This window comes from Siphateles boraxobius, unplaced genomic scaffold (genome assembly GCF_051911475.1).
Source record: "Siphateles boraxobius isolate OS27281-9 unplaced genomic scaffold, OSU_SipBor_1 198, whole genome shotgun sequence".
NCBI lineage: Eukaryota > Metazoa > Chordata > Actinopteri > Cypriniformes > Leuciscidae > Siphateles > Siphateles boraxobius.
Genome location: NW_027508808.1, coordinates 295,909 through 315,000, shown reverse-complemented (window position 1 = coordinate 315,000; position 19,092 = coordinate 295,909). Strand labels below are relative to the sequence as shown.

Below are 19,092 nucleotides of genomic sequence, written 5' to 3'. Positions count from 1 at the left end.
AGATGCTCGGCTTTGTTGTAAAATACAGTCTAATATTTCTGGCATTAAGGATCTCTGAGAAGTGATTTCCCAAAAAGATTGAAACCACAACACACACCATATTGGAGCATCTCCAGCCCAACTGTTGATGGGTCGAAGACTTAGAACAAGACTTCCGATTACATCAGACTTGTTGAAGCCTCGCATGGTAACTAACTAACCCAGTACAGCAGTTGTTAGAAAGCAGGCAAAAGAAGCAGAAGGAATATTTCGACCAAAGATCCAGACCTCTTCAGAAACTCGATGTAAGAATATGGCACAAGTGCACATGGAATCCAGATGAAGTTACTGGACTTTCTGAGCAGCCAAGATCCTCGTTCAGACACATGAGGGGAAGGTGTACAGGCAGAACAGAACGCTTTTAATGAAAATGAAATGGTTGGTCTGGGGGTTTACCCCAATATTCAGTCAATATAGACCCCTTTTGTGCTGACGTCACAATTACGTCACGGCGTTAGCTGGAGGCAAAACAAAGTGAAAACTGGAGGCGGCCAATACAAACCAGCACAGATTCGGCTACATAATAAGGATCTTAAATTATTATTATTTGTATTAAATGTCATCTTGTTGTGTTTCTGGGTGCAAGAATCACCTACAGGATCCAATTTGAAATTTTATCGCATTATGTTTTCTAAATTATTGTGATTATTTGTGAATCATCTTATACATTGTTGTGATTGATCGTGAAAGACTTTTTGAAGAACCTGGTAAGAAATAATAATCTAATACATAGTTAATTCATATAATTTTAATACATAAAAAATACATCATTAAAATTGCACTGTAATGTCACTTTACATTGTCGTCTTCTGGCCTTGGCGCTGGGCAGGACCGCGCAATGTAACGTTGCCACAAGTCAAGATCATTCATCACATAGTTATAGACATTTAAAGATTTATACGCCCTCAGTTTGTCTTTACGCTCGGTTTCTCTATCAGGTCGGTGTAGATGTCAGGCCACTCGACCGAGGTAACGTTAATCCTGTCAGATCATCCATTGACTGAGCGTGTATGGGTCGACCAATCTGGTTCTGTCTGTTAAAATTAACTTTTGCAAATAACAATCGTGGTCCTGGACAGTGAGTGACCTTGCACATTAAGATAAAATCTGGTTTTCTCCCGTCATTGTTAAAAAACAAGCTAACAAAACTTGCAAACTAGCGTTAGTGAAGCGGCCAGAGGGATCGTTCTGCCTCCACCTAAGCTCCGCCCACATAAAAACGTCATAAAAAACATAAAAACTGTCCTTCTCATGTGTTTTATCCAGAATTTGAACCACTTCCATCTGGTCGACGTTTTCCTACCCCAAGGTTTAGATACAACCGCTACAAAAATTATTTTGTTCCTTTGGCTACAAGGTTGTTCAACTCTGGTGCAAGGGACACAACTGTGTGATTATTATGGTATTGATGTGAGTATCTTCTTATGCAGCTTTTACCTGTATTGCCAAAAACAAATTTCCCTTTAAGGGACAAATAAACTTAAGTAAAGTAAAGTAAAATCAAAAGAACAAAGTGATACACGGACGTGGATAATCAAGATGTGTGTGACAACACAGAGAAAAAATCATGAAATGGACACTCAAACATGGAAAAGAGATGTCAGTCACACCGAGCGCTCAAGTCTACCTGTGAAAACTGCAAGTGGACGAGTCGCAAAACCAAGAAGGAGTAGTTCTATGATTTTTTCCTTAAGTTTAAACGTCACAGTTCAAAGGACAGTGTTATGTTAAATGAAAGCCTGACAGATGCCTGACAAAAAAAGGCTGTTGTGTTATGCTGTGCAGTGATACACATTTGTTTTGTAATGGTGAGCTATATACAAGGTGACTGAAGTTCTTCTGCAGAATAAAAAAAAAAGTTGATGTCATGGTATGTAATAAATGAGTCACCTATGGCTGTTAAACATGGCTGAAAGATAGAAGAGGTCTTGTGTCCTCTCCTTACGACACATCGAAACAATATCACATTTTTATCATAAATATATCACATTATCATCATTTCTTGTTTTGATTTCCGAGCTCTGCCATTTCTGGTCGGTTTCTGTGTTTATTGACCCGAGTTGAGTTTCAGTACGCGCGTGCGACTCTTGTTGGAGAGTGTGTGAAGTGTGTGTTCCTGGTCGTGTAAATGATGGTTTAGTCAGATTAGCCACCCTCTCTCAGCGACACTGCAGGAGAAGAACAACACACTGGCACAGCCTGATCTCACACACACTGCTACTACGCTTCATCAACTGGAGACAGAAGCGCCGCGTCATTGATCCCGTGCGCGCGTGCGTGCGTGCGTGTGTGTGTGTGTGTGTGTGTGTGTGTGTGTGTGTGTGTGTGTGTGTGTGAAAACACTCGCACTATAGATGTTTGGAGACAGAAGCGCCGCGTCATTGATCTCGTACATGTGCATGATGTGCTGTGGAAAGCTATTATGGCGTGCGTGTGTGTGTGTGTGTGTGTGTGTGTGTGTGTGTGTGTGTGTGAACACACTCGCACCATGTTTGCCCAAACGAATGGTCTCCAATAGTTGCTGAGGAGGCCTTCCCTGGATTAAGGCCTGTGGGGAACGAGACAGGTGTCACTCGCCGGCCTAGATGCTAATCCTCTCACCTGAGATGGACACCAGGTTTGCACTGGGTCAGAAATGGGTCAGTGTTCTGTAACACTGTGAAACAGGGTCAACATCTCACAGCGTCTCGAAGCTGAATATTTATAGGAAGCGGTCTAATCCTCCTCAGCAAACCGATATGAGTTATGCATCGAAAGACATAAAAGTATAAAGATCACGGTCCTAAATGTTGTTGTCGAAAGGACATAAAAATGCTGTAATCATTATGTAATGCAAAATGTGCAGCTGTTCAGTTCGTGTTTATTCTGCGATAATGACCATCTGACTGTTTATTACCCCATGCTGTACTTCATAAATAATAATAATAAATATTTGTATAATAATAAATGATATACATGGAGGGGAAATATTGACTGCAGACAAATAAGAGGTATGCATAGTATAATTGAGATATAATGTTATAGTTTTTATTACTATTTTCAAGATAATTGTATTTTTTTTAATTATTTTAAATTAGATTTTAATATGTCTATGTAGTTTTTATTAATTTTAGTTCAGTTTTAGTTATTTTAGTACATAAAGTTAAACTAAATTAAAATGAGAAATGTTTCCTTGGCAACTATTACATACATAAAACGTTTAGATTACACTTTATTTTAAGGTTTCTGTGTAGTAATTATACATCTAAGTACTGAGTAATAATAATTAACTTAATGTACTTGCTATAGAGTTATGGTTACGGTATGATTTAAGGTTAGTTGCATGTAATTATGCTTAAATTATTTACTTACTATGTCGAATGTAACAATGACACTGTGAAATAAAGTGTTACAAGTTTTTAATATTTTATTTTGATGAAAGTTTTTTTTTCATAAACTATAAAAATTATAAATCAGGTTTCAGATGAGTGGTCAGTTGTACATTGTTGACCGGGACATTGGTCATTGTATTAAGGTTAATATTGATTATTTGTTGTATAGCATATTTTAACTATAGCATTTTTCTAGAATTTTTTTTTTAGCAATTTTTACCATGATTTAACATGTTTTAACACATTGTTAACATTATTTTACATGTTGCTAACATGTTTTACCATACTGCTTACATGAATTAGCATGTTGTAACACATTGCTAGCATGAATTAGCATGTTGCTAACACATTTTTATCATGTTTTTAACTCATTGAGAGAGACATTTTTATTGAGTTTATTTTTTCCAATTAATCCTAGTGTTTATGATTTTGATTTATTTATTACATTTTTAATGAATACATTTAAAACATAGAAAGAGTATGCAACTCTTTTCTATGAAGATTACAATGAATGATAAACATTACCGATACGGTCACTAATCACATTGGTGGCATTGATCATGTGACTCCGCACGATCGTCAGCTTGTACACAAACACGTGAAGTTCAATATTTCAACTTGTCACTGAAACTGTGCTGATAATATCATTTTGAATATTGTAATGACATTGGAGGAAATGATCTCTAATAATGAAGTAATGTTCCTCAGACGCGAGTGTATTGCATCACAGAGACAGTAATAACAGTCGCTCACTCACAGTGTGTGCGTGTGAGTGAGTGTGTGTGTGTGTGTGTGTGTGTGTGTGTGTGTGTGTGTGTGTGTGTGTGTGTGTGTGTGTGTGCAGCTGAACACTGAAGCTCAGCACTTTTACAGCATCAGTAATCTCCACAAATCCTGACCTACTGACTGAACATCCCACAGCTGCACTCAAACACACATGCATATGTGGAGAAATATCCCGCTGGACCGAGTCACACGAGTGTGTGGATTTAACACTGATAGACTCTCATGCAGATTAGCCATTATCTAGCAACACTTTACAATAAGGTCTCATTTGTTAAAATGAGTTACTAATAATGCACAATACTTCTACAGTAGCCTACTAATGTTCATTTAAATATTTAATATACATTTTTTAAAATCAACATTAGCAGTGTTATTTTAGTTTAATTAATATTTTGAAAATTTTTCATTTTTCATTATCATCGTGTTAATTTTTAGACATTATTTTATGTGCACTTTATTGTTTTATTATTATTATCTAATATTGCTGTTTAGCTTTAATTTATTTTTATTGCCATTTTAGGTAGTTTTAGTCTTTTTTCGTGCTTTTCTAAGTTTTTCAACTGATATTTATATTTTATTTTACTTCAGCTTTAGAACATTAGTTAATGCATTGTGAACTAACACGAACAAACAATTAACTGTAGTTTTATTAACTAACATTAAAAAAGATTAATAAATGCTATAAAAAAATTATATTATAATTTATATCATATTATAATGCTAATTGAAAAGCGCAAACCAGTTCTCTTCCTCCAAACACTGTTAACCATGTAAAATATTTTGGTTACTTTATTTTAAGGGGTCCGTGTTAAAGTGTAAGTATGCATTTAAATAATAATAATTAACTGCATGTACTTATAATAGAGTTTAGAGGATTAGGGTTTGGGGTTACACTTTATCTTAAGGTGTCAGTATTAGTGTAATTATACGGTTAAGTACTACTGAGTAATAATAATTAACTACATGTACTTACTAAAGGGTTATGGTTAGGATGAGGATTCGTCTTAGGGTTAGTTGCATGTAATTATGCATGATTTATAGTTATTACTATAGTAACTACATGTGATGTGTAACAATGACACTGTAAAATAAAGTGTTACCGGGTTTGGTTTAGGGTTAGTTGCATGTAATAACGCATAATTTATATTGGTCCCACTTTATATTAAGTGGCTTTAAGTACTATGTACTTACATCGAAAAATAAGTACAATGTACTTATTGTGTTCGGTATTTTCAAAATATAAGTACAATGTAAAAACATGTATGTGCACAATAAGTCCATTGTATCAAATTATTAATTTCAATGTAAGTACATAGTACTTAAAGCCACTTAATATAAAGTGGGACCTTTATATTTATTACTACAGTAACTGCAAAATAAAGTGTTACCAATAATTCAACTTAAAGGTTTTATAGCTGAATTAGCTCAAATATTCTGAATTCATGTCGTTCTGAATTCAATCAGTGAATGGAGTGGCGTGTAAATGGACGAAACCCCTCAGAGATCCAGTAATTCCAGTCAGAGAGCTCAAATTAGCGGCTGTTTGGAGGGTCAACAGTGGAAACAAGGAAATGAAGCAGACTTGATGTTGCGGGAGTGGTTTGTTGGTGTTTGCAGTCAACTGCAGAGAAGGAATGTCTTTATATGTATTTACATACAACACTGAGTATCTGAAAACTTCAGTAGCCTAAAAATGAAGAAAATGTGCAATCACGGCTTTCATGTTTGTATCTAAATGACTCTCCATCAGAAGGCATCCTGTAAATATGTTGTTTTGCAGAACAACTGGCCTTGATCGAGTGATTTGCAGATGGCCTGCTTGTCGTTTTCGAGGATTTGACCTGTCAGTTATGAGAATCCATCAATAGGGTTTTAATCAGCATGCATCTGGATTAGACAGCTTGACTCCTCCCAGCCCGAGCATCACTTAAATAAACCTGCTCCCCCTGAGGTCCTGTTCAGTCTCATCCCGCTCCGATCTCGCTCACAGACGCTTCGAACGCACAATCCCTGGGGAAAATAGTGATGGACCTGAAGGAGTTTTGCCTGAGTGAGAACTTCCAGTTTCTAAACCAGCACAAGTAAGTGTGGGACTATCACTGTTTCAAACTGAAAGGTCTTTTTATACCTGCGACACTGTCGAAAATGTTTCATTATTATCTGTGTTTACGTGCAACTTCACAGTAATAGTGCGTATAACTGTCACCATCATTTCAGCATAAATTGAGTTTCATCTACATTTTTTCTTTTCATAATTTTCATAGTAATAGAGTTTTTAAAAAAGTGAAATTGCCACTTTTGCAACTCTTTGATTTTACAGTAAAATGCCAGTAATTAAGCTTCAGTTGACTTTTTTTATGGGCTAAATGTTTGTGGTGCTGTTTAAACATTTCATACAAATATGTAGATAATGCTTCATTTGTCATTAACTATCATACAATCACTATGCAATGCTTATGACAATTATTTCCTGTGAAATGTATCTTAACTGTATACTGGCATGATAATGTTCTGACTAGAATTTATGTATCATTTATGCATGTTTTGGCATAATTTAGTTTTAAAACATGCATAAATGATACATAAATTCTAGTCAGTACAAAATGATTAGAAATGAATGTTGTGCCACTCTGATAAATTATATTATACTAAACTAGATAAGTAAAATATGAACAATAAATAATTATATTGTATTACAAGTATTACAAGTAAGTATATATATATATATATATATATATATATATATATATATATATATATATATATATATATATATATATATATCAGAGTGGCACAACATTCATTTTTGAAGTGTGTCATGATAATAAAAATATTTTGGTTCCACTTTTTTGGCAACTCTATTTTACAGTGTCCTTGTAACACATATTACATGTAGTTAGTAATAACTACAAAGGATGCATAATTACATACAATTAACTCTAAAACAAACTCTAATCCTAACTCTATAGTTTGTAGTAAATTATTAATATTCAGTCCTTAAATATATAATCACGCTGTAACTTAAATACCTTAAAATAAAGAGTAACTGTGTCCTTGTTACACTGTAATTACACATTTAATTACTGAGTAATAATAATAAACTCAGTGTACTTACTATAGGGTTATGGTTAGGTTTAGATTTGTTGTTAGTTGCATGTAATTATGCATAATTTATAGTTATTACGGTAACACTTTAGGTTACACTTTATTTTGAGGTGTAATTGTTACAGTGTAGTTACATATTTAAGTACAGTCTAATATTAATTGACTACATGTACTTACTATAGAGGATTAGGATTTGGTTGAGGGGGTTGCATGTAATTATGCATAATTTACTGTTATTTCTACGGTAATTACATGTAACATATGTAACAAGGACACTGTAAAATAAAGTGTGGTTACACTTTTATTTTGAGTTGTCATTGTTACAGTGTAATTACATATTTAAGTACAGTCTAATATTAATTAACTAGATGTACTTACTATGGAGTTAGTGTAGGATTAGGATTTGGTTGAGGGTTAGTTGCATGTAATGATGCATAATTTACTGTTATTACTATGGTAATTACATGTAACATATGTAAGTACATTGTAAAATAAAGTGTTACCACTATGTTACACCTCTTTAGCCTCTTAGTTCAGTATAAATGTAGTTACAAACTAACACTTTAAATCCTGATCAGCCTTTTGGATCCATCCACGTCTGACGATCCGCCGTCCCCGCCCGACGCGCTTCTGAAAGCCGACCCGCTGAGCCCCGCGTTCGGCCTGGACAGCAGCGCGACCCCGTTCAGCCCCGGCAGCGCGTCGGACAGCAGCGGCTACAGCGTGTTCTCCCGAAACCCGTCTCTGAACCCGGACTCGCCGGTGAGCTCCAGCTCCATCTCCAGCACCAGCGCCCCGGCGCTCTTCCACCCGACGGGACACACAGAGTCTCTCCTCAGCGACTTCATCCCCTCGCTGAACGCCGGGCCCAAGCGCCTGTGTCTGGTGTGCGGAGACTTCGCGTCCGGGTACCACTACGGCGTCGCGTCGTGCGAGGCGTGCAAGGCCTTCTTCAAGAGAACCATTCAAGGTACGCATTGCAACCACACACAAAATTGGTTACACTTTATGGTAACACTTTATTTTAGTTACATATGTGTACATTTTGCGTAATTACATGCTTCCTTTTACAGTACGTTAACTTACGTGTACTTACAGTGTAATTACCTAAGAAAGTACTGGGTAATATAAGGTAAGTACATGGGTTAAGGGTAGGTTTAGGGATAGGTTCAGGGTTAGTACCTAGTTATTACCCAGTTATTGTAATTACTATAGGCTAATAAGTACATAGTATATACATGGGGAACAGGACTGTAAAAGGAAGCGCCTAATCCTACCCTAACCCTATAGTAAGTACATGTAGTTAATTAATATTTCTCAGTACTTACATTGTAACAATGAAACCTTAAAATAAAGTGTAACCCACTTTATTTTAAGGTGTCGGTGTTACACTGTAATTATACATTTAAGTATTAATAATTAACTACATGTACTTACTCTAGGGTTAGGAGGATTAGGGTTATGCATCATTTATAGTTATTACTATAGTAACTACATATGTAACAATGACAGTGTGTTACCAACATTTTACTATATTCACAAAACAATAAAAGTATGTATGAACTTCTATGAGAATGCATAATGTTAATTAATAGCTTGATACTGAAAATGAGTGTTGGAGTGTGTGAGAGAGGGCTTATTCTGTTAATGAATGCATGCAGTGATCAATATTACACGAGCGAACTCTGTCTGACATTGATTTGTGTGTGAAGACTCAGTGTGCTGTTTTACTCACAGCACCTCAGAAGCCGTGCTCAATACATTTGACATGGTTTTGGTTATTATTAAATAAGGTTCACTTTATTTTGCAGTGTACTTATTACGTTACTTTAATAATAACTATAATTTTTGCAAACTTACACGCAACTAACCCTAAAACAAACCCTAATCCTACCTCTAACTCTACATGTTGCTAATTATTATTACTCTGTAATTAAATGCATAATTACACTGTAACATGGACACCTTAAAATAAAGTGTAACCAAATAATACGAAGTAAAAAAAAGATGAGGTATTTGATGAGTTACTGTAAAGATAGAACTGTTGCCAATGATTAATGATTATCCCCTGGAATTTTTTATAAAATATTTAAAAAAAAACTTTATTTGTCAGAAAATTATTTTTTATAAATAGAATAACAGAAAGGATATAATATTATCTAAAATTAGAATTGTTGCATATTGGCGCATTTTGAAAATATATGTATGAAATATAATCCGGCTGTGATATGTTGTCTAACAATATAAATCTTTACTATCACTTTTAATCAATTTAACACATCCTTGCTGAATAAAAGTATTAATTTCTCTTAAAAAAGAAAGAAAAAAACTTTGTTACGTTAGTGTATATTGTTACAAAATATTTCTATTTTAAATAAATGCTGTTTATTCATCAAAGAATCCTGAAAAAAACAGGTTATCACAGGTTAAAAAAATATATTAAGCTGCTGTTTCCAACATTGATAATAATTCAGCATATTAAAATGATTTCTGAAGTATTTTGTGACACTGAAGATTGGACTAGTGGTGCTGAAAATTCAGCTTTGCATCACAGAAATAAATTATATTTTTTAAGTATAGTCAAATAGAAAACCATTATTTTAAATTGTAATAATATTTCACAATATTACAGTTTTTTGTCTATTTTTTCTAAAATAAATGCAGGCTTGATGAGCATAAGAGACTTCTTTCAAAAACATTAAAAATACTAATGTTTCCAAACTTTTGACCCGTGTGTGTGTGTGTGTGTATGTGTGTGTGTGTGTGTATATATATATATATATATATATATATATATATATATATATATATATATATATATATATATATATAATTAGGTTTCTGACAGATGGATGATTTTTATTGGCTTTGGCCTTGGGCAGACAGAGTACAAGTGTGTGTGTGTTAACATATCAATATATTGATAAAGTGTTCAATCACATAATGGATGCTCTAATCACACAGAGTCTTGTCCAGTGTTGTGTTTTACAGAAATGTATTGATCATATTTAACTGTGGAAATGGGGGAAAAAATGCAGGATTTGCTTCTCCAGCCATTAATGAGTGTTGAACAGTCGTCAATACACTCGCCTCTGGGAAAACACAAACTTTCTACTTCTTGCTATGATTATTAAATTATGAGGCCGTGCAAATCAATAATTGAACTCTGTCTGGACTCCTATGGATTTCTGTGTGAAAGCTCAGCTTGTGAAGCGTGGAACAAATGGACTTCATGTGTGATTAAACAAATATATAAATAGTATCTCACTCATGAGTGCCACAGCTCTCAGAATCGTGCATATAACTTTCTGTTTTATATTAACAAGTCTCGAACGACGAGTCCTGAAGAGAAGTAGATTGCTGTAGAAGTATTCAGAGCATGTGTTCAGGCCACAGAAGAAAACTTTGTTCATCGCTATGTAGAATATCAATAGAGTTTGATTGGTTGGTGTTTCAGGAAACATCGAGTACAGTTGTCCTGTGGTGAACGACTGTGAGATCACCAAGAGACGGAGGAAGTCTTGCCAAGCGTGTCGTTTCCAGAAGTGCCTGCGTGCCGGCATGATGAGAGAGGGTCAGCTCCTGTTAACATCACACTTTTACATTACAACAAGGCTATGACTTTAATTTTATCTTTAGATGTTTGCTTTGCATGGGTACAAATATCCTGTGCCCATATACCGTATTCCACACTAGCGGAAAAGCTCATTTTGTTATGCAATATTTCAAAAGATATTAGCAGCAAAACAATCTGAGGGAATATCATACATGTGCTTATATGGGAATGTTTTACATTACGCCTCCATTAGTCAACATTATCTACATTTGTTACTGTCTTTATTAATTATTCACATTGGTAAATTAAATACAGCTGCTAATTGTTAGTTCCATAAAATAATATTAACAGATGCAGCTTTGGACTTTAATAATAAATAAATGTTGAATTTAACATTAACTAAGCTTAATAAATGCTTTATCAATCGTTTTCATTGTTTTTCATGTTAACTAATGCAGTTGTTCATAAATAAAGAGTTACTGCTTAAATTGAAATTGAACACAATGTTAAATAATTATTATTCATTTTATGAAATAAGGTTTCTTTGTTTTGCATTTTTTTTTTTTTTTCAGATTTAAATTAGATTTTCACTCCCAGATTTGTATGTTCTACCTATCTATTTATATTCGCATTTTGGGATATATTATAAATAAACTCTGGATGCATAAATTCGCATAAAAAACGCATGCGCTCAATTGAGGCCCATAAACACATTTACCGAATAAATCCCTCGATGGGCAACAAAAACTCTTGCCTCGGCGTCAGCTGTGATTGGATAACTGGACTAACCAGCGGACCAATGGCATCGCAGCATCTCAGATGTTGGTTTGGTGGTTCTGAAACTCCAGAGTCAAAGTGTGTGATCAGAATGATTTGGTTTAATTCCCTCCAGAAGCGTCTCACACGATTGTGTTCACGAACACCAGCATCCGAACGCTAGAGATCATGACAGCTTTATTGCGATATCATGCATTTTACAGCCCGATCTCACGGCAATTCGTACGAATTTTACGAGGTGGCTAATTCGTACGAATTCATACGACCTCACTCGTACGAATTAGTACGATTTTTGCTAAATCGTAAATATTTTACGAGTTGCCCAATTCGTATGAATTTGTACGAATGACCTACCCCTGACCCCGCCCCTAAACCCACCCATTCGTATGAGTGAGGTCGTACGAATTCATACGAATTAGCAACTTTTTAATCACTCGTACAAATTCGTACGAATTGATCGTGAGATAGCGTTGGCATTTTCTTGCACGATTGCAGCAAACATTTTTATTCCAGATATTTTGTGCCAATTTCCCAGGAAGTGACGGTTTTAGTTCTCTTCAACATATGAGATGAAAACGCCGCGTTTTATGCAATATTCCAACAAGTTAAATTTGCAACTTTTGATGGAAACATATATTTGAACACAGTGCATGTCTTTTTACTTTTTAGTAAAGGTGTCCTGACAAGAATAATAAACAAGTAGAACCCTTGACTTAAAATAAGGTGTTGCTTCCCGTACCTGTCCAGGTGTGCGCATGGACCGCGTGAGAGGAGGCCGACAGAAGTACAAGCGCAGAGCCGACCCAGCACTTTCTCTCTTCACCAAAACACCTTACACACATCCAAGACAACCAATCAGTGAGTCTCACCACACACACGGACCAACATTCATCACAGCAGCCTTTGCTAACCACTTGTACATCTTTAATATGAACAAAAATAACTCTGAGTATTAGTAACTGTCGTCATTGGATTATGTGTGCTTGAGGATTTAACCTGATTAAGGGTTTAACTTCATCAATAAAGCATCATCTTTTCCTTTCCAGGAAACAAAGTGATCTCTCAGCTGCTGGTGTGTGAGCCGGCTCCTCTGCGAGCCACTCCTGACCCCGCGACCCCTGACAGTGACCTTAAAACACTGATGACCTTATGTGACCTTTTAAACAGGGAGCTCCTGGTTATGATTGGCTGGGCAAAACACATACCAGGTACACATTTATATGTGTTTGTGCTCAATATATCAGGGTTCGTACAAGGATTCCTAAAGTGCTTGAATTTGGCTTTTTGAAATTGAAGTCCTTGAAAACCCTTGAAAACAGTCATATTTATTAAAAGGTACTTTAAAAGCTAATTTCACTTATATTTTCTTTCAATAATTCAAGCACTTTTCATTTTATTGATAAAACAATCTTGTCACGCGAAATGAATAGATATAGAGCTGTTTCGCATGGATATGAGCGTGATGTTGCTCATATAATTATGATACAGCTTTCATTCTTCGGGTCAATCATATATTCAAGAGAGAGAAAAAATCAGTTTGAATAAGAAAGCGATATATTTGTCATAATAAATTAATTAAATGGTTAAAGTTACCACAGTCATTGCATCCGCTGCACTTTATTTGTACCATTTTGTTTTATTAGTTTATTTTTATTTATCAATTTCAAAGTTTTCAAAGATGAATTTAGTAATTTATCAAGTTTTTAGAATTTGAAAGATAATAAAGATATTATTTAACAAGCGAGATCTCTGATAGTAGTCCTTCAAAACCAAGAAAGTAGTGCTTGAAAAGTCCTTGAATTGTATTTGACAGTCCTGATACAGGTGAAACTCAAAAAATTTGAATATCGTGCAACAATTCATGTATTTCAGTAATTCAAATTAAAAGGTGAAACTAATATATTTAGTATATATAACTATATACATATGCATGATTATGCTTTTCAGAGGGCCGACATCCTTTTTTATTGATTTCATGTAATATTCTAATTTTCTGGGATTTTCATAAGCTGTAAGCCATAATCATCAATGTTATAACTTTTGCACGATATTCTAATTTTCCGAGTTTCACTGTATATCCATTTAAACACACGTCTGTGCCGTTGGCGGCGTCAGGTTTCTCGGGACTGTCTCTGGGGGATCAGATGGCTTTGCTCCAGAGCGGCTGGATGGAGACGCTGGTCCTGAACGTGGTTTGGAGATCTCAGGCCTCGGCCGACGAGCTTCAGTTTGCTGAGAACCTCCGGCTGAACGAGAGCCAGAGTCGGGCCGTGGGACTGCCGGATCTGTACACGGCTCTCAGACACCTGACCGTCAGGTACCAGCACATGAGCCTGAACCAGGAGGAGATGCTCGCGCTCAAAGCCATGGCTCTGGCCAACTCAGGTACACATGACCAACAACTCACACTTCAACAGAGCCTCCCAATGTAAAGGCTATTTTTGGCTTAAGCTTATTTTTTTATATATAATATTTATATATTATATATAAAAACTTGATAAATTGATTTTAAAATGAATATATATATATATATATATATATATATATATTCATAGAAAATCGTTATAATATAACATTATTTTACAAAATATTTCAAGCACTGAATCAAACGGTTATATATATATATATATATATATATATATATACGTTTATAAGGTATATGATTATAATATATAAACAGAAATTCAGCATGTCAGAAGTTTGACTGTAGTTGATGTACGAAGAAGTTATGTTTAAATTAACTGAGTGGTTTATGTGTTTATGGTTGTATTGATGCTGCTTAAGAGGCGTTCAGGGATTTCTTAAACTCTATATCTGGTTTTTATGATAGCAGTTCATTCTACTTCATTTTAGTTCCCATTTTCAGTCTCAGACTCAAAAACAATCAATAGGGATCCAGCAGTGCAGAGCACAGATCAATACACCATTAGCCGTGTCTCCCAGCCTGCATCTGACCACAGGGCATTTGAGTCAGACATCACTGGGAAAACCATTGTTTTTGCTCTCGACACAGAAAGATCTGAAGAGCGTAAACACTAGATGAGCTCTGCTAGTCCATTACACATCAACAATGGCAGTCGCTGCAGTTTTAAGCAAACCCAAGAGTGTCGGCCATCGGCGCTGATCCTCAACAAGCTCGTCTCCATACTCCGACCTTCAACCAGATGAATATTCTGAATGCTCTGATCCAATCTGACTTCTGGCCTGTAATGTTGCCTGAATCATAATCATAATCATAATATACTCTGTTGGTTTGTTGGCCAGAGGAGAACTGAGCGACTGAGTCTGGTTTCTCCAAAGGGTTTTTCCTCCATTCTGTCACTGATGGACTTTTGGTTCCTCGCCACTGTCGCCTTTTGGCTTGTTTAGTTGGGGACATTTATTTTAATATTCAACAATGTTATTGATCTGCCTGCATTTACACCATTATATGAGGACTGAACTGAGCTGGACGATGACAACCCGGTTGGTAACACTTTATTTCGATGGTCCACTTTAGACATTCTACTAACTATAAGTAACTTTGCAACTACATGTCAACTAACTGTCATTAGAGTATTAGTAGACTGATGCTTACTATCTGCTAACATGGTCCCTCAATAAACTACAAGTCGACTTATTCTACTAACCAGAACCCTAACACCTAACCATAACCTAACAGTTTACTGAAAGTTTACTACAGTCTACTACTAATTCTCTAATGAGAGTTAGTAGACATGTAGTTGCAATGTTACTTATAGTTAGAATGTCTAAAGTGGACTATCGAAATAAAGTGGAACCTCACGGTTTTATATACAGTATGTGACCCTGGATGTCAAAACCAGTCATATGGGTCATTTTTTTGAAATTGAGATTTATACATCACATGAGAGCTTTCCATTGATGTATGGTTTGTTAGGATACGACAATATTTGGCCCGAGATGCAACTATTTGAAAATCTGGAATCTGAGGCTGCAAAAAAATCGAAACATTGAGAAAATCGCCTTTAAAGTTGTCCATTTATGTTCTCGATTGTGCTGCATTCACTCACAAAAATAAATGTTTTATACATTTATGGTAGGAAATGTACAAAATATCTTCATGGAACATGATCTTTACTTAATATCCTAATGATTTTTGGCATAAAAGAAAAATTGATAATTTTGACCCATACAATGTATTGTTGCTATTGCCACAAATATACCTGTGCGACTTAAGACTGGTTTTGTGATCCAGGGTCACATATATATATATATATATATATATATATATATATATATATATATATATAAATGAACTAAATTAAAAACTTTTTTGCAACAAAAATGAACCATCACTGAACTTACTTAAGCTGGACTATGATGCTATTTTCTTTCTTCAGCTGTTGCATTATTTTCCTGTTATCTCTGTAAATCTGCTTTAAAACAGTCTGTATAGTGAAAAGCGCTATCTAAATAAAGGTGACTTGACTTTAACACTCAATCGGATGTCGTACATGACCTTGCCGATGGTCCGCTAAATAGATGTGACTGGGAAAACTGAAAGATCTGAAGAGCGTAGCCAAATAGATGTGCTCTGCTCCATTAAGCATCAACAATGGGAGTGTGCGCGGTTTAAGCAAACACAACAGAGCGTTTAACACTCCATCGGATGTGTTAATGACCTTGCCGATGGTTTTCTTCCAGACGCAGAGAACGTGGAGTGCGCAGACGCAGTGCAGTGTTTCCAGGACGGGCTCCACGAGGCCCTTCAGGAGTACGAGAGCGCTCAGAGACCGGCAGAACCGCACCGGGCCGGGAGACTCCTCATGACGCTCCCGCTGCTCCGACAGACGGCACACCGATCCGCTCGCTGCTTCAGCCGGATACACACGCAGGGACGCGTGCCCATGCACAAACTCTTCCTGGAGATGCTGGACGCCAACATCTAGACTCGCACACTGTGATAGAGATTTATGAAAGGGCTTTATGAAAGAATATGAGGTTGGGCCCCCTATTACACCCGTTCCCTTAATAAAGCTGCGTTTCCACCGCGGTAACTTTCCCCAGGAACTAGAAACTTTGGGCTGGGACTCGGTGTGTTTACACAGCCGGAACTGGGTCTAAATGAAGCTCCGGTTAAATATTTCCTCCTCAGAAATTTAGTCCTTACTCTATCCCTACCCCTAAACCTAACCCTACCCATAACTTTTCCCTAAAATCAGAGGGAAATGATAGGTGAAAAACACTGATGTTGAAGCAACTCACCCTGGTTCTAAGCCTAAACTTGACATAAACTGTAATCTTCTCAAATCTGATTGGTTGATCTGAAAGTTGTTCCAGGATCAACAAAAATGTTGATCCAGGAACATGTGGTACTTGGTGAAATCACGTTCATCTAGGAGGGAGCGCTACTTTACAGTTATTTCATCCTCTGAGAAGGCAATTCAAAAAATGTTAGAAATGTATTGCTAAAAAGACTGTGAAATGTGAAGTACTGAATTGTGGGGTTTAGACCGTTAAACGTTTTTTCACCATTGCTGTGTTCAGGATTTTGTGGGTCCTACTGGATCCTACTGTCGATGACGCACTGGAGCCCCTGAGGCTGGCCCCGCCCCTACTGTCAATGACGCACTGGAGCCCCTGAGCTCCTGGCCCCGCCCCTACTGTCGATGACACACTGGAGTCCCTGAGCTCCTGGCCCCGCCCCTACTGTCGATGACACACTGGAGTCCCTGAGCTCCTGGCCCCGCCCCTACTGTCAATGACACACTGGAGCCCCTGACCCCGCCCCTACTGTCGATGACGCACTGGAGCCCCTGGCCCCGCCCCTACTGTCGATGACACACTGGAGTCCCTGACCTCCTGGCCCCGCCCCTACTGTCGATGACGCACTGGAGCCCCTGGCCCCGCCCCTACTGTCGATGACGCACTGGAGCCCCTGGCCCCGCCCCTACTGTCGATGACACACTGGAGTCCCTGACCTCCTGGCCCCGCCCCTACTGTCGATGACGCACTGGAGCCCCTGGCCCCGCCCCTACTGTCGATGACGCACTGGAGCCCCTGACCCCTCTCCTACTGTCAATGACGCACTGGAGCCCCTGGCCCCGCCCCTACTGTCGATGACACACTGGGGCCCCTGAGCTCCTGGCCCCGCCCCTACTGTCGATGACGCACTGGAGCCCCTGGCCCCGCCCCTACTGTCACTGACGCACTGGAGCCCCTGGCCCCGCCCCTACTGTCGATGACACACTGGAGCCCCTGAGCTCCTGGCCCCGCCCCTACTGTCGATGACGCACTGGAGCCCCTGGCCCCGCCCCTACTGTCGATGACGCACTGGAGCCCCTGGCCCCGCCCCTACTGTCGATGACGCACTGGAGCCCCTGAGGCTGGCCCGCCCCTTACAATATAACGTGCACATTCGGATCAGTTCGTGGTGATTTTTTTTCACAGGATAGTTTAATAAACTTTTTTATTCTGGCTCTGGAGGCTCAAACATGTATGGCTTTGTAAATCAAATTAAGCTACTAGGAGCATCCATCCCGTCTGTAGCGGTGTGACAAACTCAGAACACACATACTTAATTTTGACTTTACAGGGACTTTAAGCTTAATAAAGGCTGAACCTCGTCGTCGTATTTTTTTAAAAAACTGTTACTGCACGCAACGCAACATATGGTGGTTGAAATAAAATGCTGTGGAGTCAACCAATCAAAATGCGGCATGAACTCGACCAATCAGCATGTTCAGCCTCCAAGTCCCACCCCTGAAGGTTCCTGCGGGAACTGTAAAGTCGCGTGCAGTCCTACGTCACCGGACTATTTGCCTTTGTACTTCACGGCCATAGATATACGGTTACACTTCACGGCAACAGGTCTGGTGGGAAAAAAAGGTTCTGGGACAAATTGTTCCGGGTTATTTCGGTGGAAACGCAGCTAAAATCGATCTCTGGGGGCCCAAAAGTGCGTGGGCCCTTAGAATAATCCTAACCCCCCCCCCCCCAGAGGTCACACAGAGGTCAGGGGTCACAATAAGAGCAGCTCTTCGGAGTTTGGCAGCTAAACTGCACTTTGAAGACGAGAGGTTAATATCTCTCTCGGTCTTGCTGAAGCACAATCTTTTACTATTTATTTGATATGAAATTCATGGAGATTATTGTTTTATAAGGTGTTGATTTAGATGACGCAATTATTGCCGTTTTTTTTTTTAGCTTTTTATGATATATCAATATTTTTCTTTTTTTTATTCTTTAATTTTTTCAGTCTAGACTTGGGAATTTGGTTAATATCTTAGATATTATATTTCTGCAAAACAGTTCCATCGATCAGCATCATAAACTCTCACTGTAACACAAATATAGTCGGCAGTAGCCTACATTGTCAAGCTATGGAGCCTTTCTATTTATTGTCTTATTTATTACAAGTACCATCTGCTGTTATTTATATGGAAATAAATTATTTTTGGGGAATTTTCAAGAGTGCTTTTTTCCTGATATTGATAA

At 37.6% G+C, this 19,092-nt stretch overlaps 1 protein-coding gene across 1 annotated transcript; it reads left to right on the top strand.

The window, feature by feature from the left end:
• The first annotated feature begins 6,160 nt into the window (after positions 1-6,160).
• Positions 6,161-19,059, top strand: esrrd (estrogen-related receptor delta). Its single transcript, XM_077235556.1, has 7 exons — positions 6,161-6,277; positions 7,880-8,271; positions 10,759-10,875; positions 12,382-12,492; positions 12,681-12,842; positions 13,750-14,019; positions 16,300-19,059. Exons 1-7 carry the CDS (start codon positions 6,222-6,224, stop codon positions 16,542-16,544), a joined length of 1,353 nt encoding a protein of 450 aa, XP_077091671.1. The 5' UTR covers positions 6,161-6,221; the 3' UTR covers positions 16,545-19,059.
• The last annotated feature ends 33 nt before the right edge of the window (positions 19,060-19,092 follow it).